This window comes from Chaetodon auriga, chromosome 1, assembly GCF_051107435.1.
Source record: "Chaetodon auriga isolate fChaAug3 chromosome 1, fChaAug3.hap1, whole genome shotgun sequence".
NCBI lineage: Eukaryota > Metazoa > Chordata > Actinopteri > Chaetodontiformes > Chaetodontidae > Chaetodon > Chaetodon auriga.
In genome coordinates, this window is record NC_135074.1 from 13,304,557 (window position 1) to 13,325,866 (window position 21,310).

Genomic DNA, 21,310 nt, shown 5'->3' on the forward strand with positions numbered 1-21,310 from the left:
CTAGAGGATGTGTAAGAAAGCAGTCAGAGGAGAGCAGTCGTTCCTGAGGCATTACACACACACACTGGAGCCTGCAGCAGCCTATAAGGTCATGTGTCTTTTTCTGACAAGCCAGGGTCTAGGCAGCCAGAGGGGGAGCGGGGAAGGGAGTGGGAAGTGTGTGTGTGTGTGTGTGTGTGTGTGTGTGTGTGTGTGTGTGTGTGTGTGAAAGGGAAGCTTCAGGGGATTTACTTTTGCCCCTTAAACTTGCACATCGCAGGCATCTCTTGCTTCGCCGGTGACCCCCCTCAAATCTCCCATGACCCTGTCAGGCCTGCCTCTTTACTCCCACACCAGCTCACTGAAATGCATTGATCCACTCGCTGTAACACAAGCACAGGGTGTATTGATGCTTGGGCGCCAACTTGGCACAAAAGCAGGTGATCACTCCACTCCATTTCCTCACCAAACAGGAGGACACGTTTAAAGACACCATGAGATCTCCTGCAGTAACAGCAACAGACAGAGCATGTGGATGGTGTTACTGGCAGAGGCTCGTCTCTCTGTGAAGGGGTGTGGCAGCGTGGAGACGATCCAGGCAGCCATCCTCAACTCAAAGCACTGAACCTGGGAGATATAGCTGCTGCAGAGAGGCCACACATCACTCTCCACCATGTTCCTCCCCATGCTGCTCATCATCATCACCTTGACCGCGATGCGCACCTGGCGCGGCTCAGCCAGAGAATGGCACCCAGGCGTGGACAAACATGCTGGATAGAGCTGGAAATAAGGCTGCAAACACCGATCAGCCTGCGGGCTGCGTGATGTTTGGCGTTCTGGTGAAGCTCAGAGTGTTTTATGCTTCAAGGAGTTGGTGCCTTGAACGCAGCAGCCAGGCGCTTTGCACAGGTGGCCGCCCTTTCATGTGTGCTTCCCTGACACGTATTATTAGAGGGAAAAAGTTGGAAACAATTGCCCGTGGCAGCTTGGCTGAGATGGTAATTTAACATGGCGGAGACCCTGGCCGGTGCAATGCAATTTCCGTGAACCCATGCCTCTCTCAGCCTGCACACCCACCTCAGAGCCGAGCCTCCGTTGTCCACATGCTGAATCCTGCGGCTTCAAAAACAACAGCTTTGCCCCCCCAGAAAATGCTCACCCTGCAGGCGACCCCCTGCAGCAGCCCCGCGGTCCGTAAAGTCACCTCAAAACCGAGCCGATGCCGCTGGAGAAGTCGACAATTTAAGGCTCCACAAGTTTGGTGGATTCACAGGAGCATCGCAGCCTCAGAAACACAACTTACAGCGGCGATCCATTCAGAAGCCGAGCAGCGCAGTCACACACACACGCACACACACACACACACACACACACACACACAGACAGAGACACACATACACACACGGCGTGCGGTTTTATTCTAACGCTTTGGTCGGAGAGAAGGTCAGACGGATCTGCTGCGGGGGAGATGGGCAGCAGAATAAAGCCGATTACCGGGTTGTAAACGTACCTTCAGATCCTCTACTGGGGCATTTCAAGCGAGTCAGCCCTGGAGATGCACATTAGCCGACAGTCCCGCTCCTCAGCAGTAAAATATCCTCCGCGTTGAGGGAAATTTCCAAGTGGCCGGGCAGTGTGTGAGCAGCGGCAGCGGCTCCTCCGTGTGTGTGCATGTGTGTGTGTGTAAATGGGGAGGGGGGAGATAATCCCACGGTGGGGCAAAGAGGAAATGCGTCATTATTAATGGACCAAGCGTTTTGTAGTCCATCCACACACCTTTGTAGTCTACAGGCACGACACATGGGGATGGTTTAGATTAGATTTATTTGTCATAATATAAATATTTTGTGACCTTTAAGTGTAATTATCTCATTTATCTCATAATTATCTCTATCATGTTAGTCTATTTAATATGTAAACACCCTTTTCACGGGGGGGCGTTTACCCTGAGAAAACATCAGCAGCTGCTCAGCTGTTTGAGAGGAAGTTCAGAGAGGCCCATTCAAATCAAGTCAATTTTATTTATACAGCTAATACTCAAATAAATAAGACTATAAAAAATCACAACTTGCTTCAAGAGACTGAACTGACCTGAGAGAGATAAAACTCTCCCTTTCAACAGGCAAACAAAATGAGAGAAACCTCAGAAAGAGCAGCAGAGGAGGGACGGACAGACATGCAATAGATTCACAGCAGAAAAGCATTCTACGGACGATCCCGATGACAAAATGTAGACTGTACACAGAGAGGAGAAACAATCACACGCAGGCAATGTGAGCCATGATAACATACAAACTGTGGAGAGAGGGAGGGAAGGGCCGCAGGGGGACAGAGATCCAGATCAATGTCCTGGATGAGGCACTCTCCCAGGGGGGAGAGAGAGGTCCCAGGACGGCCGATGGTCCAGCAGAGAGAAGCCTGAGAGCAAGAGAGTAGAGAGGGGAGAGGCTATGGAGAGAGAGGGGGTGGGAGAGGTGGGCTTGGAGCATGCACAGCTTTGCAGCTTTTAGTGCACAGAATCAAAAATGGGAGAGAAATACTGTTGATATCAAAAGTTTGGAGTCGGTTAGTTGAATTCTCATCAGCAGGATGAACATGGACTATAAGCACTAATGTTAATGGAGTCATTGAGAGTGAGACAGGAGTAAACTGCTAACAGGTACAAAGCCTGGAGTCTGGAAGGATAAGTACTGAGTTAAAGCAAAAAGATGAGTTTTTAGCTTAGATTTAAAGGCCTCAGCAGAGTCAGACTGTCTGATATCAGCCTCTATCTAAGTATGGGGGCAAATATGGCCCAGTATTATGAGAGCAGAGAGCACAGGCTGGGACAGAAGGCTCAGTGAGATCAGAGAGATAAGCGGGGGTGATCCCATTTACATTAACAATCAGAGGCCTTATTTTAGTGAATATCAAAGTCATCAAAAATCACGATCTTATCAGAGTGAATGATGAAGTCTGAGGTAACATCACCAAGCCGTTTACAGTTAATGGAGATGGGTTTAATACCAATGAGTTATACATATTTTCCCATTTGGATTTAAAGATGAAAATAGACTTAAAGTTAAATTAAAGCAACACCTCCACCCTGTTTCGTGGCCCAACACACAGGGCAGTAGGTGTAGTTAGGTGGAGAAGCTCCATTTAATGGTAAGAAAACATTTGTTTTCAGCCATGTTCCATAAAAGCCAATCATGTCTGGATTATGCTCAAAAAGCATATCATCTAGCAGTAAGGCTTTGGTAGATTATGATCTGATATTCATAAAACCAAATTTGAGGGTCTTGTTAGGGCTGTAGTTTTCCATGCTGGGGGTCCTCCAAGTTAGTATTAAACTTTCATAATGATTCAACTAACTAGTTAGAAATTCTTCAACTTACATCGACTCCTCCCTCCACTGAAAATGAAATGTGCTTGTAATGAGTAAACCGGCCATCATGTGTGAAACCAGCGGAGTTGCCCTTTAACGATGAGCTCAGTGGTCTAAAATTATGTTGGCCGTAAAATACTTCAGCTACTACCTGGAAGAGGGACATTTGATAGAGTTTATTATTATCTCATTTTTGCAGGGGTCAGTTGAGGTGAGGCAGGCCAAAAATATGCTCCACTTGCTGTAAGTGGACACTGGCTCCTTGTTGTCAGGGTACAGTTGGGTGAAATGTGAACCTTAGGGGGGCAAAGCTTAAAGATGTTGCCCCGAGCTGGAGCCGGACAATCGCAGCTAGATTCCACACATTCTGATGGAAGTCCCGTGCTGCTGTCGGAGCGTCTGCCCGTCTGAGGCCCACTGAGGTCTGTCTGCCTCTGTAATCTTTACACTTCCACAAACACTGCAGCATAAATCAGCAGGTGTGTAACATGTCAGCCTTTTCAAAATAAGAGCACACGCTGTTTCCAGGCAGAAATTGGAAGTTTGTTGACATCTGCCCATAATTCATAAAAAGAGAAATAAAAGATGTTTGAAACACCTACTGACCCAGCCTCTGTAACAGCAGGATCACCAGAAACGTTATTACCTTTGAAGTAATATCCTTTAGATTTTCTTCACTCCGATTTTCATGTTGACACTCTTGTGGTTTCCTTTCAACAAGCACCCGCAGGCATGGAAGAGGGAAAAAAATCCTTTCAAGTACAGCGGACTTACCACATCAACAGCAGAGACTGTCAGGTTTTGGCCTGCGCTCAGCCTACTGCAGTCTGATGAAGTGTTTCTGCACTGCAAACATAGAAAGAACTGGAATCCACAAACGCCTCTCATGAAGTTGCAGGTCAGCTTGTGAATGTTTCCATTCCATTCCGTTAGTGTGCATGTCTAAAGCTAATTGTACTGAGAACAAATATCTGTGTACATGTGCTAACTGTGCATGTGCTGTACATAAGTTTAAAGGAGATCAATACCACCACCTTGTGGCTGAAGGCATGAGGTACACATTACAGAAAACACTTTAACCGATTCCTTCAAATTGAGCATAAGATCACTGAAGAATTCAGGATTGGTCCACAACAATTTCAATCAATGTAAGACATATATTAGAAAGTATGAAAGGTTTAATAGGCAGTTCAGACAAAGTAGAACATCATTTATTCAGAGTGCTTTTCCTTCTGTACGTACTGAAGTTCCAGTGTAATGTACCAATTTCAGAGACACTGGCTGCAGCTTATTTTAGCACCATCTTGGATGGTGTTTGGTTCGGTGTGGTCAGTGACAAATTATCCAGTCATTACGTTACTTTGTTGCACAGAATGACTTTGTTCTCAGTATTTCAGAGAAGCTGTGTTTTTTAGGACTTCTGCATCCAATCCACCACTGAAAATAGACTATGCTGAACAATCTCATGCCTTTGCTAAATGTGTTCACAAAGTGTTGAACCTCCCTCCATCCTCACGTGTGAACGACTGAGCCTTTCAATGATGCCCCTTTCATACCCAATCATGATACTATCAGCTGGTACCAATCAACCTGTTTACCTGTGGAATGTTCCAAACAGGTGTTTTTGGAGAATTCCACATGTTTCAGTCTTCAGTTGCTCCTGTCCCAACCTCCTCCCATGACGGAGGTCAAAGGTCAAGCACTCTGACACTTCACCTGTCTCTGTTACAGACTGTCCTGTCGGGGACCCTCTCAGTGCAGATGACCTGATGACTGACTCAGATCAAAACTGCCAAAGTGCCTTTGAGCCAGACACTGGTGATGCTTCCGTCCTCTGACCTCTGACCCCTGAATCGTGTTGTTCCTGTGATGAGCAGGAGTTGTTGGGTTTGTGTCACAGTACCTGAATGCAGCTGATGGCTGGACTGAGTCAGTGTTTACTGAAGGAGCAGTTTCCTCCTTTCACAGTGAAGCTGAAACTCTGACATTTGTTCTGAATTTTGGGAAACAAAACAAAGTCTCACGTTTGAGACACTGATCAGAACGGTCGTTGATAGTTTTACCTGACAAAGGATGTGATTAGAATCAGTTATCAATAATCAGTATTGATGAACTCAATGAAGTTGATGAGGTAAAACATTGAATATATTGTCTTTGTACTGCTTTCAATGGGCTATACGTCAAAAGGGTTAGCAAATGATCACATTCTGTTTTATGTTTCACACAGCGTCCAGACTTTATTGGCACTGGTGTTGTAGTTAAGATAAATAAAAACGCGGTCAGAATATGAAATTTGATTTTACTCTCAAGTCGAAGCATTTTGAAACACAAATATGACATCAGTTGACTGACAATACTGTACAAACATTTACATCAGGAAAAACAGGCTAGAACATTTTTTCCATTTCCACGAATGGAAAAAGCACAGTTTCTATCTGTGTGAATATTAGGACAGTTTTCAACAAATCCTGCTTACTGGTTCTGCTCACAATATTTTAAAGATTCAGACTTTGTCTTTCCAACACCACACACACGCGCACGCACGCACACACACACACACTAACATATCTCACAGGCCACTTTCCCACTTCTACTCCTGCGCCTCCTCTACTTTGGGTTTAGGCTCACGTATATCGGATTCCATCCCTGGCAGACTAGTCCTCCTTCGAGCAGCAGTCTCAATCTTCTGCACCAGCTCCACATTCCACGGATGAGTGACGAAGCTGAGCACCTCCCCATCCTCCACCCCTCCTGCCCTGCCCACTCTCCCGGCTCTGTGGATATAGTCTGTGTGGGTTTCTGGGAAGTCATAGTTGACGACCAAGCGCACTCGGGATGTGTCCAGGCCACGTGAGGCAATGTCTGTGCATATCAGCACATCTACCATGCCCTTCTGGAAGGAGCGGAAGATTCCTGTACGCAAAGCAGCAGGCATCTCCCCTTGCAGACGTGCGTGCTTCACCCCCATCTCCTCCAGCGAGTACCCCAGCCAGTTGACGGTGGCAGACTTGTTGCAAAACACCAAAACAGCACCCCCTCCTTTCTCCTGTTGGAGCAGCTTCAGGGCTTGGTGGAGCTCCAGGATCTTGTCAGCACCCTTTACCTTCAGGAATGTCTGCTTGACATGTGGCATGAGGAAGTGCAGCATCTTGCTCTTGATAACCACCATGCTGCCAAGGTCTGTGACCTGGCCGAGCACTTCCCCGACACCACCGGGGAAGGTGGCCCCCACCACCAGCAGCTGGGCTTTATGCCCTGGGCCTTGCGTTTCCTTGGGATTACTCGCGATGTTCGTGTGGAGCAGGACGTCCTCCAGCATGTCAGAAAAGCTGGGGTCGAACATGGTGTCGGCTTCATCGACCACAAAGAAGCTCAGCTCACTCAAGTCCAGGCAGCGTCTCCGCAGGGCCTTGACCAGAGCGCCTGGTGTGGCCACTAAAATGTCCGGCTGACTCCTCTTGAAGATCTGCTTGATGTGACCTACACCTCGTCCACCGCCCACAGTCTTTGTCAGCAAGCCAAATGGAGCACACAGAGTCCTGGCCACAGCCGCCACCTGCTCGGCCAGCTCTCTGGAAGGGACAAGAACCACAGTACGAATCTTGTTCGCGTCCTCAGCGTACATATCTGATCCCTTATCAGCCTGCAGCCTGTGAACAACAGGCAGGAGGTAGCTCAGCGTCTTCCCACTGCCCGTCTCTGCGGCACAGAGAACATTGTGACCTTTCATGACCTTTGGGATGGTCTGCAACTGGACAGTGGTGGGGTGAGTAATGCTGATACTGTTCAAAGCTTCTACCAGCTCTGTGCAGATACGGAGTTTAGTGAATGTCGCTGATGTTTTCTGGTCAACATCCTCCTTCTGATTTTCAGCAACAAAAGGCGCAACAGCCTTGATGTTATTGATGGTGAAATAGTCACCGAACGATCCATTATGTTTCCACCCTTTGGAGCAGAGGATGGGCTGCTCGAACTTTCCAAGTATGTATCCCGCAGACTGGTTCAGATCGGGGTGCTTGCTCTGGATCAGGAGCTTGCCAGCTTTCATGGTGTTGATCTTGTTTTTGCCTCGAGTCTGTTTCACGTTGTCAATGCTCTTCTGCATGTAGCGAGGGACGCGAATAACTGTCGTCGCTGCTGTTTGAGAGAAGCGAGTCTGAGTAAAAGAACAATGAACACGACGACAAGTCGAAAGTTTAACAAACTCAGGGCAGAGGGTCCGACATGACCAGAGAGCTCTCGCCGCAGCCAAATAGCCGACCTTCACAGAGTGCATTTTGGCGTTTCACTGGCTCGCTAACAGCTTCGACTCAGCTGACAAGAACAAAATCGCGACTGAACGACTAAAACCACGAAGAAGAATCACGTTCGACACATTTAGGATCTTTAAAAATCCCCTTTTAAGTTAAAAAAAACACCGCGGACCTGTTAGCATCCTGTTCCACTTGTCAGTTACATCGCCATGCTTTACTGGCGAGTATTTGTGACGTCACGTTCGCGTGGCTTGATGACGTCTGTAGAAACGGAAGGTCTAGATCTGCAACATGTCTTTTCTCCCCTTGGTTAAGTCAAATTAATACAAGTGTGAAAATATAAAGACAGCGATGAATCCAAATGATTATTTCGAAGTTCATGACAATTCTACAAACCAACCCCCGTTAGAATTCATATATTAATTAGGCAAATTATTTAAAAGTGCTGCAAACAGATTAAGTCTTGAACCAAAGATTGAATAATTTTAATGTAATGTTCTCAGAGAAAGTGAGAGGGAAGTTTTTGTTACAGCAAATTAACACCTTTGTTTATAATAACTGGCTACTAAAATCATTATGTTTACAAGGTACAATTATTTCTGTGGATGAATATCTTTGGCATTAAAAATGGGATACAGATATGTAGTTGGGAACAGCACACCAATTCACCGTGACCAGACAAGTGTCTTGTACATTGTATGCCTGTTCTAACAGTAAATCAATCAGCTGATTGCTGCTCTAGTGAATCAGCACTGCCTGCGGTAAAGTTATGTGAGAGATTGTAATAAATTAGGGAAGGGTGAGAAAGAGCACTGTCATTAACACAACAGCGACTGTCGATATCTGCCCACGTGACTCGTTCTGGTCAATCCTCTTCAGCACAGACCAGCACATTGTAAATACACATGTATTCATGTGGGAATGTACATTTTGTCTGATTATTGTTATTTATTCATTTTTTTTGTGTGTCAACATAGTATGTAGTCTACACTTGTGAATTACTGCCTAAAGGCACAAGATGGGCATGATTGTTGCCAGTGCAGAGGTTCTCAGGGGATAATCCAGTGTTCCCACTTTGCCACTGGGCGTGGAAGCTCATAGAAAGGACACTAATCTAACCAAACATGCATCCAGAGAGGTCAAAAGGGGGGCAAGCCTCTGCTGTTTGGCCTTGTCTCTTTCCAGCTGCCTGCTAGGAATGTTTTTATTCATTTATTTTTTGTTGACATATCTTATATTCCCATCATATTCTTTTCCGCAAAAGTACAATTGCATGTATACCCAGCATAGAAAACAAATCAGCTGTCTGCATCAGTGCTGCTGTCACATCTAGCATTGATCTTACATCAGCTACCCTTCCCATGTGCTGAATGAATCGGCTCACTGATTGATTTACTGTAGCTTCAGAACATCACAAACACTTTCAGTAATAGAATCTCTGTCACATGTCGGATAAACCGACACCGTGGCAGCCGGAGTCCCTGTGAACTGAGGTCTTAGATTACAATCTTCTCACAAAGGAGGAAATAAATATTAAGATGGGTTAAATCCCCACTGCACACAGGTTTTTATGTCCAAACCCCGGGCTCGTGATTGCAACTGTCGGACTCACACATCAGACTGAGTGAACAGTCACTTTCACAGACTGATCAAAAGAGGGCAGCATAAATCAACAAGGAAGATTTCAAGTCATCTGACAACAAGTTTTTACATTTTCAAAAGAAATAAAATATACTGTCTGTCTGGGATTAATTATTCTATAAATTATATAAAGCAGGTTTTTACTGTTCCTCTCTGCTCCATTACTGTAGTCAGTAGAGTCAACCACTGATCAATTAAGACATACAAGAAAAAATATATGACAGAATAACAGATTTATTTTTTTTTTTGACATTTCAAATGTTGGAGGATGTAAATTAAAAAAGAAATCATTCTTCTACACACAGTGTAACGGCCTAAGTGAGCCTTTAATGCCTTATTGCTGACATTCTCATGCAGCACTGTGTGCAGTTTGTTGACATTTACTGAACACCGCGCCTGTTGCCAATGTGCTGCGTGCATTTCTGCAGTATTTGCACACCCCAATCCTTGAAAGAGTGACACCTCTCAAACAGGACCAGTGTGGGGGCAGATTCTGCTGTTGTTGTGTTTTTTTTTTTCTTCAAAAGTTTCTTTACAAGAACATAATATCAGAAACCACATGTACAGCCTCCCACACAATATGTTTTCTTTATCTTCTCCCTTCAAAGGTCATCTGTGAAGATAAGAGACGCAGGTAACCTGAATTAGACTGCGCAGGAGAAAGTTCAGTCATGTGACTGCCACATAATAACATGATGATCACTTTATAATTTAATAAGAATGTATCTATGACAATGGTGAGTTTACAGTCAGTAAATCAAGACTTCTTTGGTTTCATTAGAACTAAAACATTATGTCCTCCTTCCCCCTTTCTTTTGTGAGCCCATGTGGAAACTATAATTCCATGACATTATAGTTATTACAAGTGAGCAAGCCAAAGCTTTAACATGCTGCCATTGTCAAGGAACATTCTTGCGTCAGTAATTTTTCCTTTATTCTTTACTTTGCTTGACTCAAATATGTTGCAACAGGGCAAGAATCACAGCTCTGGAGGATACTGCAGTTACATTTATTTTGCCTCTCTTTTCCACTGCATGTCAGTCTCATAGAATGACTTGCTTATAGAGATAAATATACTCACCTTTTTCGAGAGTACCACTGAATACGGATTGACACTGGTTGGTATTTACGTGTCAGCTGAGACTTTCGATGACAATCACGTGTTACTTACAGAGTAAGTGTTAGTTACCTTTGGTAATATAACTTAATTATTTACTTATCATTACTCATTTAAGTCAAGTAACTATACAACAGTTTGACTGGAACATTTTGTTGTTGCTGTTGTTGTTGTTGTAGCAGTAATTTTTTAGCAAAACATCTGAGTGATAATGAATCATTTTCAGAATATTTGTTGTTAATCTGACCAGTGCATGTCTGGGAGCAGTACAGTGTATTCAGAGCTCTAATCACAATAACCCTGACAGCACTGAGAGGACAAAATGTCTTTTGGGAGAGAATTTGCTTCAGAAGATGGCATATAAGTCAAAAACGGTTAAACCTTGTGCTTTTGCTTGGAAATAAAGACCACAGGAAATGTGATATTGATGCTTTCAGATGCATTTGTGAGCTGAGCGTCTGTCTGTACGCCCACATGCATCTAGCATAGGTATATGTAGTGTGACTGTGTCAGAGAAATAGCGGGCTGTTGTCTGCTGCGTACTCAATTTGTGTTGAGGATGGACTGATTTACATCAGAATGTTCTCTTGCAGAAGTTATTTCCAGCACTGTAAAAAGTGATATTTGATGCTGCTTGTCTTGGTACTGTGCACGTTCAGCTTGAATATAGAAATTCAAACAAAGTTCTTTTGATTTCTACACAAATAATATCCTTTGTTTCTTTTATGGTGGGTTGATTTTTTAAATTTCATTAATCTGTGGTGGGTAGAGTGAATTGTACTGGTGCACATTATAAAAGAATTCAGATGTTTTATAAGTATGCTTATGAGTGTTGGAAAAACTTTTGGTAAAACATTAAAAAGCTGATAGAGGCAGATTTTCATTATCGGCCATAAGTGTGTGTGTGTGTGTGTGTGTGTGTGTGTGTGTGTGTGTGTGTGTGTGTGTACATATTACAGGTATGGGCCGTCTCAGTAAGAATTTGAATACCCTGTGCATGCTGCCAGTAATGGAAGAAATGTGTAAATAGATGAATGGAAAAAAAACCCTAGTTTGGGCTGGTATCTCCAACAAGGTGAAAGCAGGAAATAACTGAATATTAAGACGACTGTTGTCAAGCAAGAAGATCATCAAAGCAGCAAAGCTATTAAAGCTTTAAAGTGCATCAACCTCTGTGTTGCTTACCCAATAAAGATTAACCTGTGGAGATTGATGGGTTGGATAGCAACACAGAGGTCAGACGGAGCTGAACAGTCAGATTTACTAATGCTTTATTCTAGCCGCAGATTTACTCTTTGTGATTCATTATGATTTAAATATGCCAATAACATTAAAGGAATCCCTCGGAGCAGGAATATACAGAGTGAGTACTGAATATGCACAGGAAGCAAAACTCCTCAATAGCTTGCCATATCAGAGTTACCTTTAACCTTGACTGGCCACTCAGATTTACTGCAGAGATTTTCAAGTGCTGGGTCATAATGTCTTCATCTTCTCAGTCATTATTGCACTTTTGGTTAACATTTAGAGGAGTGTCCTCTATGAATTATACCCACTCAGTGCTAAACACTGCAAAAATCATCATTTGAGCATGCGATGAATTTAGAGAAAGCAGGGTTCAAACTAAATCCTATAGAATGAGGGAAAAAATGGGAAATAACTCCAGGTATTTAAACTCTGTGCTCTGGGAACACAAAAAGCACTTTTTTTCAGTGACACTTGGTTTGAGGTGCTTTTTAGGTTGCACCATCTACCACCTAAATGATTCACATAGCTATGAACACGATGTATATTGTTCTCTACCAACAATATTACCCCATTCACAAACCAGAATTGGCTGATTAGAAATTATTGGACCTCTGCGCCGACAGGCTCAAGGCATCTAAAGGTGAAAAGTGCATCACGTCATTATACTTGCCAATCCTGGTTTGGACTTGAACCACACAAGGCAAGGTTGAGGGCCAGGCGCAATCGGATGTAATCTAATGGTGGGTGGTTGGATGCAAATGGAAGGCCAATTAAATAGAGAGAAGTAGCTGTAAGACCTAGTTGTTGCAAGGTCAAAAGCTAAATGCAGTTTCTAATGTTTGTACATTTTGGCTTGCAAAAACAGCTTAAACACATAATAATATTAAGATATAATCAAATCTATTAGGCAAAATAATATTATTTCACTGTCCAGGCACCAAAAGGTCACTGTGGTAACAAAACATGCATCAGCTTCAAAAAACGATCTACTTCAGTCTCACAACTTAAGATGACCGAAAGTCTTTAATAAACTGTTTATTAACTCAATAACCGGTGTGTGTGTGTGTGTGTGTGTGTGTGTTTGTGTTTGTGTGTGTATGTGCGCGCGCGCCCTTGTGTTGTGTTGTGTCTGCTGACGTCACCGCTGGAACTGCCTTGTCACGCGGGGTTAGTAAAAGTTGGGATAGAAGCTCCAGTGAGAGAGAGAGAGAGAGAGAGACAGAGAGAGAGAGAGAGAGAAACAGGAGGAGAGACAGAGAGAAAGAGGGAACAGGGCAATTAAACGGATTCATTGGCTTTATAGCGAACATTAGACACTGGCAGAGGACGCACTTCTTTGTTGGTCATTACTTCGGGACATAGAGAGAAACAGTGAGAGTCCGCGGGGGCAGCCGACTTTCTCTGAAGTCGAAGCCGGAATTTCGCCGCTGAGCTGTATTTTGGATTTGTCAAACGAGGGAGGGAAACACGAGTTCGTGCGTGGACCAGATGAGTCAAATGAACAAAAGTTGAAGTTCCTCGTCGTGGCAGTCGGTAAATGTTGTGACATTTTAGGAGAGCATAAATTGCTCCAGCGGTCGACGGTCGAGTGGCGGGGTAAAACCCGAGCTGTCAAACCCGATGACTACTGCAAACTGCCCCGGCAATGAGGAGCTGGACTTCAGACTGATCTTCGGAGAGGACGGGCAGCAGCAGCCGTTAGGCCCCGCAGGTCAGTGTTTGCTCGGCGGCATGTTTCATACATAAAGCGACAAATAAACTTACAGCACAGTGTGCTGCAGCCGTAACACAAGTTACTCACTCAGCCTGTGTTGGCTTAATTTAGCTCGGCAGCTTTCCAACCCAGTCTCCAGTAGTGGTTGCTCTGTAAAAGAGGAACCGACCCTGACGTGTGATTCATTTTTTTTTTTTTTTAAAGAAACGCAGATGTTATTAAAACATCACGCGTCTGCTCCATCGTGCTCGTTCGGCTAATGTCCACAACGCCAGCTGTCATTAGCTTGATATGCTAGCAGGTTAGCACAACGGCTCTTTTTGCCATATGCTTATTCAACTCTGAATCGGGTCAAAACTTGTAAATGTCTCCGACAGTTTCTGCAACAGACAGTTTTTCCGCTGTTACCGTGAACACCGTGAAACTTTGGCGGGACTGCAGCGGTTTCAGTGTGGTTCATATGGTGGAAGTCAAGTATGGCTGAGAGGGACCAGCTTCAATGTCACTGAGGCGCTCTCTGCTAAGTAGCACATGCTAATGTTGTCAAAACTTTAACTCACTTATTGTTAACAAAATGAGATAAAGGTAGGACACATGCTGTTGTAATCACTGTAAACAGAGTCTTTACTGTAGACATTTCATTATTGTAAAGTGTAATTTGAGAAATAAAATGTCTTTATTTAATTCATTAAAATGTATGAATTAATAGGAGTTAATACCAGCCACAAAATAAACTGCTACACTGTGATCATACACATTTAACTACTCTTTTAAATTGCATTTATCTAGTTTATCTCACTTCTACCACGTCCAGAAAATTAATTCATTACAATTTGAATTATTTCTACTAATAGAAGAACAAAAGAAATTAAGACTTTATACATTATATTTTTATTATAGGTGTCACTATAATGAATCCAAACACCAAGTCAAGACCTCAAAAATAGAGTTTAGCAGGGGACGGCTTAGAAGTGTCCTAAATTTGATTCCACAGTGGACCTGATGTCTGGAGTGAAAGCGTGTAGAAATGAGCTCCAGCTAGTTCAGTCTTTGAAAGTTTGTCAACTTTGTCATTAGTTTGACAGGTAGCAAGACTTGTTGTCTTGTCTTCCATCTCTAAAGACTGCTCTGACTCTTCTAAGTTAGATATCAGTTTGCCTTTCAAATTGTTTACCTAACAAATTAGTGATATCCTGAACCTGTTAAGAGCCACCATCTCTCTGCCTCGGGATATGTCTTCAGAAATGTGAGTTTAAAGTTAAACAAATAAATAAATATAAATAAAAAACAAAATAAATTAAAAAAATAAAACAAATGACAATAGCAAGAACTTGAGAATAGTCTTTGTCCTGGTGGATCAGTGATGAGCCTCGGCTGTATACCGCGCTACATGAGATGCTTTGGGTTTGAATCTAGACGAGTATCTTTCCTGCATGACTGTCGCTCCCCCCAAGCTAAACTATTCTACATAAGGGAGAATGCCTAATAAAAAGGACGTATTGTAGAGAATAGTATTTTCTTTTGTAAAGCTATCTTGGAAACTATTGTCACAATAGAGAGGAAGAAGATAAAATATATTATACAATGCCTGGATTTATGAATACATTCTCAATTGCACATAATCATAATTAGAATAGCAGGAGGAGCAAAGTGAGGCATTAGCAGAAGCTTTTGGATATGACATCAATTAATGTCTTTATTTGCTCAGGCCAATATTATGGATTACGTTTTGGAAACACTAAATGGAAACTAAAATGTAAAACTTTGTGCATGCGAGCGTCGCAGACCGTGTGGCAGATGTGTTATCACACTCTCCCAAACAGTTTGAAATGTTAATTAAGATCCCAAAGACTTCCAAAGATGGCAGGTATTTCTCACCGACTGACAAGCAATGCGTCTAAAATAATACACAAGACATTGCAAATTATTCCAGTTGATGTAATATTGCAGGCATAAAATTGGTTGGGATGGAGGTGAATGTTTCCCTCACTCTCAGCGTATTATGGATTCAGTGAAGTGATGGAACAAGCAGGTAAACCATAAATATGTCATGTTGTCAAACAGTGTTATGGTACCTGTTGCCTAAGACAAATGCTTCCAGTTTACAAAGAGAAAAGAAACACATGTTTTCTGTTTAGAAAAAACCAACAAACAAACAAGCAAACTGCCAGTTTGTGGTAGTTGAGGATGTCACCGGTATTTTTGGACATACAAAAGGTCACATCCTGGTAAAATAACTTCAAGATGATATTGATCAGTTAACTGGTGCCTGCCAAAAATTGCTTAAAAGTATTTTACAGGTGTCAGGACTGAAAACTACATTATTAGTACTACTACATATTCTAATCACAGATATTGATCACAGTTGATATGTGGAGAAATGACCTTGTTATTTACAGGTGCACAAGAGTGTGTTTTCACTTTGGCCACACTCTGCAGTTTGTGTGCAAGTGTAATGTCTAGCCAAATGTGAATAGGTAAAGCTGATATCTATCATGACTGACAGGAGCAGATTTCACCCTTTTGATATTTACTTGTTGTCGCTTGAGGCAACAGAGTGACAGTCAGGTACATGTTTGCAAATGTTGAGTAAAAGTAATTTGTGCTCATTTGTTTAATGATTGCAGACGGTTGAGAGAGGTGAAATGTGAACTAATTAACCAGGACAGGTGCTCATAAAAACAGAGTTTTCCAGATGTCTGCAACTGGTCTTAGATGGTGCTGCAGTGAAATGAAAAATATTGGAAGCGGCGGATGTGACCGTGGGTCAATTTTTCAATATTGCTAAAATGCATACAACTTTAGTTACCTTTTTGGGTTTGGGTAGTTTATTTAGTTACAGTTTCTTAATGTATGTGTGAAGGGTCTTTCAGATAGTATACACCGCATACAGGCTGACCGATTTAAGATATGACAAAGGTCATGAGCTGTATTTAAACCTACTAATGTGTTAATTAATGACATTTGTGTGGTACTTTGCATCCATGCTAAGCTCAACCTCTTCATTAGTTTCTGTCTTTGGGCCTAAACCATTGGAACTTTTGAATTCACCAGCTGTGTCCTTTTCATGAAACTCTGGCAACGTAATGACGGTTGAAGGTTTGGCTTGTGCGATCTTAAATCAATTTTTCCTTTGATTAACAAAGTTTGATTTGGAAATGGGAGGAGAGGAAAAACTGGAGTTGGAATAAGCATAGGAATAAAAGCAACACTGTGCAAGTGGTTTTAATCTGGTCCGGACTGTATGAGTTGGCCCAAAAGGGGGGTCGCCTATCCAAATGAATAACTGGAGTGTAATACGGGATCACACAGCCGGAGTAACAGGGAGTTGCACGCTCCTGAGTTGGTCTCCTTCTCTGAGGCAGCAATCAAGTCAGGGCTTGTTTCTGTAACAACCTGGAGAACATCTACTGTGAATACAATATACAGGTTTTTACTCCACTGAGCCTCTTATGGTTGACGGTTGCTTGAACTGGGCTGTAATTGTTATCATGTTAATATCTAGGCTTGTCATTGAAGTGTTGTGAGAAAAGGAGGTGGTACCATCTCCCAAAAAATAGAAATGAAACAAAAGTGGCACATTTTCTATATATGTAGTAGCAGCTGCGTTGAAAGAAACATGTTACAATAATCTAATTGACTTTCTAAAAGATTGCTGTTGCAGCAGCTGGTTGCTCATGTTAATGTCAAATCTTTACACGTCTGTGTAAATGGAGCTGACGAGTGAGTATTGGCTTCCTGTACACCCAACTGGTGGATATCTTTCTGTCTTTCAGTGTTTCTGCTTGTATGCGTGAAGGTGATTAAAAATCTGTGTAATGGTGTGGGACAATACGATGTCCGTCCTCGCTGTCTGTCTTGTCTCTGTCTGCTCCTCTTTGTCTGTCTGTTTGTTAGGAGTCTGTCTCTTCATTCTCTTGCTCTCTCTGAGTGTTTTCTTGTTGCTCAGGAAACAGTCACCTCTTTGAGGTGAAATATTCCACTGTTTCTATTCAGAGGCATTGGGCGTGTTTACTGTAAGGGTTTTCCCCTGATTATGCCAGGGTTAGGGTTAGGGTTAGGGTTAGGGTGAATAGAATAGAAGAGCCAGCTGAATAGAAGAACAAGCCCCTCTTTGAATCAGCTTAACTAGAAAGTGAGGAAGGATCATTCAGAATTCACTGAAATGAATCTGCAGAAAGGACAAAAAATATTCATTGACAGAACAGGCATCTTTGAATAGAGAACAAATCGTTATTGAAAGCCTCTTAAAATAACTTTTGTTCAAATTACCAAAAGAATTACACATTTCTGTTTAGTCTTTTGCCTCATTTTAAGAGACATTTATTTAGCGTTGTCTAGATCCAACAGATGGTTTGGGATTGTCAACAAAACAGTTCTCTTGGCTAACGCTGCTCAGGCCGAAACCTGACTGGACCAAACAGTTGCCAATAGGTAACAAAAACAATTCAGCACAGATATTTTATCAGACATAAATGCAACAGCGTTTTGTTTATTTTTCAATGTTGAAATGTCCAGCTCACTGCGTATCTTTTCACCATTTATTTCATATATGTTTTACATATGCTATTTTTATATTTTGATAGCCTAATTTAAGGGCGAAGGGCTCTTTATCTAAAATATTTGTTTGTGTTATATGTTTATATTAAAAAAGAAGTATCCAGTATATTGCAGTTGGATTTTCTAACACTCAAACATAAACAAAGATATTTGCCCTGAAACTCAGTTCTGCTCTAGTTTTCACTTTAATACGTTGTGTGTGAAAAAATTTGGATAAAGTCTGTTGGATAGCTTATAGCTAAAGGGACGCCTTTAGCCCAACCACCCACCATTAGTTCATCATGTTAGCAGTGCCATTGTCACTGGTGTGTGAGTCACTTATACAGAATATTATTTTCATATGCATGGTTCAGATCAAGGTAGTTCAGCTGTTTGCCATTTTTACCTGGATTCAAAAGAGGCTTTGTGCTGGAGGTATGAGATATGCCCAAAACTGCTATAAAACTCACTTTCTAATCAAATGCAACAACTGCTAACTGTTAAAAATGGTTCAAATGTTCGATTCTGACTAAAATCTAACATTAGTCAAAAGCAACTCTAGCTAAGCTCTAGTCAGTAACCATGACTCAATAATAGGGCTGTGACAGAATATGGTTGAATGATTCAGTATTTTGTGACACAAGAAGGCGATGATACACATCAGGAAGTGGAAGAATCAAGTAAAAAACACGTAAACTGATTCTCATTGGCTTTCTATGTGAGCCGTGCAGATCAGAGATGAAACACGGTACAGTGCTTTGTCAGGCTTTCTCTTTTGGCCACAAACAGCAAATGGACAAGTTCCCCGACTTATGTTTATTTGACGAGTAACAACTCAGTACGACAACTCAGACAAACTGATTTTCAGGCTTACCAGGAACTCCACTGTCTCTAATGTCTCTGCAAACCCTTTCATGACTGTAATCGCAGAAAAACACCATAAACCATAAACTTTCACTTAAATTTGAGCAGCTTGAGAAAGTGTGTCCTCTCAGTTTGAGGTCCACAGAGCAAATCTGTTCGTGTTCATCTCCATTCATTTCTTTTTGCTTTGTTTTCATTCTTGCCATCTCTAAATATTGTATTGTGTGGGTGGAATTCAACTGAGTTGCAGCATTCATTACTTCTGATCTTTGGTTGACGAAGGAGTTTGGAAAATGTTAGTCCAACCAACCCCATACATTTGTTCTTTGTTTTTATTCAGCCATACTAAAGTAATTTTAACGCCTGAACCCTCTGTTTATGTGGACCAGGACGTTCAGCCCCCTTTACCGCAGTGGTTTTTTTTTTTTTTTTTTTTTTTAATTTACCATCTTACGCTGTTGCAGAAAAAAAAACACACTTGGACATCCTGCCGTAGATTTACATAGGCAAGGAAAACCATGTGTTAAGAGTTGAGTAACTTTATGCATAACAGGCGTCAACCCCAGACCTTTTGTCTTTGTAGCTTACAGCTAACTGTCATTGTGAAACAAGCTGCACTGAAACTGGCCGTATCAGACACTCGTGCGTGATGGTTTTGCTTGCTACAGACAGCAGACTCTAAACTTGCTTTCATCTATAGTATCAAACGGGCTAAACTTGGTTGTACATACTAAATATAGAACATATTTCCCCTTCATTGTTTTTGAATCTAGTTTCATATATGAAAATAGCACAATCCATCTCTCGGTATGTTACAGTGCATATTTGGGCTTATCCTTTACAGTATCACTTACCCCATTTGTGATAGAGTGCCTATTGTGAAGTGGCTGTGTCAGTGGTAGAAATAGGTATTGGTGAATTGGGGTTATGCAGGTCATGAGCAGTGGCCTCATTGGGTGTGAGAGGTGGTATGAGGCAGGGGGGCAGAAGTGGCCTTTATGGGTGGCAGAGTTGTAGAACCAGAGCGGAGGTGTCTGGCTCTCTGCCCAGACATGCCATGTGGGGTTCATATGGCAGGGTGGAAAGGAAGGAGAGGGGGGCACACTGCTCTCTAGCTGCTGGTAAGGGGAACATGAACAGGGTTTTTTGTTCACCCGCGCTCCTTGTTTAGATCTTTCTTTTTGTGTGTGTTCCACATACATTGTTTTCTTGCTTTTTCTTCTCTCACAAACTGCAAGAAGTTTTAATGGTTGTCGGTTGCCTCCATATCAGCACAGAGCATTGTAGACCCGCCACCAGGACGACTGAAGCTTCTTTCCTTTTTCACTGCTTTCTCAGGATGTGAGGGAGACCACCAGTGACATCAGAGAGCCTGATCTGGGGCTAATGAAATCTCCAGATGCGAGCAGTCACCACAACCACTTAGTGACTAGTCAGGTTTGATTTTGTTCTGTTAATGTGCTGTGACGTTTCTTGTACCTGTGGGACTGTCTTTGTCGCTCTTAGATATGAGGACACGTCAAGGCACATTATCATAATGAAAGGATCAAACTGAGAGCAGCCAGTGGAGAAAGCAATTTTACCCTTATCTGTGTTGTTGTCATTGCTCTGTTGCTGTGAAGCAAGAGCATGATCCTCTCAGTCCTCGTCGTGGGAAAGACTGAAATTACATCGCTCTCATGGTGGACTATTTTGAGCTCCCAAAGAGAGTGGCAGAGGGCAGGCGGCAGGTTCTAGTGACTCGTTTGTACTTAGTGCAGGAGAACCCCTCTCGTCCCAGCACGTCTGCAGCCTTCAACTTTTTACTGCTCAAGCGCTTTGCGATCATAACGGGGAGAGGAGCGGAAGAATGCTGTGCGCTACATCGCCAGGTGAGTGTGTCGGCACTCCCAGCTCTAGCCAGGTGTGTCTTGTGTGTAGTCTAGACTTATATTGATGGGTGGGAGCCACCACTCAGACAAACAGCTGTCGTTAGTGTACGGGCTGTCCTGAAGTCTGTCAGAAAAAAAATATTAAACTTTCCTGAAAATGGCAATAGAAGGTGTCAGATTTTTCAGTGACAGCACGTATGGCCAGTTTAGTCTAAGGTTCAAATATATTCAGCATTCAGGTTTTCTGAATATTGTTCCACAGCAGATACACTGCACTGGACTCCCACTTTTCACTTAGCTTGGGTCTTTTTTTTTTTTTTTTAAAATATATTTATCATTTCAATCGTTGAATTTGTTGATGTGTCAAATATCATATTGATATGCCCACAATACACATGTAGCACATTGATATTTGTTGATACGGGCATAGTTATTATAACAAATGTCACCACAAATTGAAAACTGGCTCATAGGAAATAAAACAAAAAGAGCCAAACATACAAACAAAGTTTTGATAATTTTTTTTTAAGGAAGAACATGGACAGTGAAGTTTTGACGGTTAGAGGAGCAATTGTCAACAGACTGTATAAATCGTATAGTTTCAGATGGAAGGCTTTGTGTGTCAGAAAAACAGAGTTTATGGATTGACATGTTCCACTATTTCTACGAAAATGTAAAAGACAGACAGGTCAAAGATCAGACGGTCATGCATGAGGT

The 21,310-nt window shown here is 42.4% G+C and overlaps 3 protein-coding genes across 4 annotated transcripts in view; 1 reads left to right on the plus strand and 2 right to left on the minus strand.

The window, feature by feature from the left end:
* The window catches only part of LOC143339789 (talin-2), an 87,661-nt gene extending 86,005 nt beyond the window's left edge, over nt 1–1,656 (minus strand). For both annotated transcript variants that reach the window (XM_076761280.1, XM_076761367.1), the window contains exon 1: nt 1,490–1,656. The gene's annotated coding sequence lies outside the window, so the exon portion shown is untranslated. The remainder of the gene's footprint in view (nt 1–1,489) is intronic.
* Nucleotides 1,657–5,633: 3,977 nt separating this feature from the next.
* On the minus strand, nt 5,634–7,818 carry ddx28 (DEAD (Asp-Glu-Ala-Asp) box polypeptide 28). The gene has a single exon (XM_076737374.1). It carries the CDS (start codon nt 7,620–7,622, stop codon nt 5,937–5,939), a length of 1,686 nt encoding a protein of 561 aa, XP_076593489.1. The 5' UTR covers nt 7,623–7,818; the 3' UTR covers nt 5,634–5,936.
* A 4,944-nt stretch (nt 7,819–12,762) lies between these two features.
* The window catches only part of nfatc3a (nuclear factor of activated T cells 3a), a 65,459-nt gene continuing 56,911 nt past the window's right edge, over nt 12,763–21,310 (plus strand). Inside the window, exon 1 of the mRNA XM_076761488.1 lies at nt 12,763–13,316. Within this exon, the coding sequence (XP_076617603.1) occupies nt 13,226–13,316 (91 nt within the window). The 5' untranslated portion in view covers nt 12,763–13,225. The remainder of the gene's footprint in view (nt 13,317–21,310) is intronic.

Bases quoted from the DNA above. Each gene is read 5' to 3' on its own strand.
- ddx28 (XM_076737374.1), bottom strand. From the start codon at position 7,622: ATGCACTCTGTGAAGGTCGGCTATTTGGCTGCGGCGAGAGCTCTCTGG.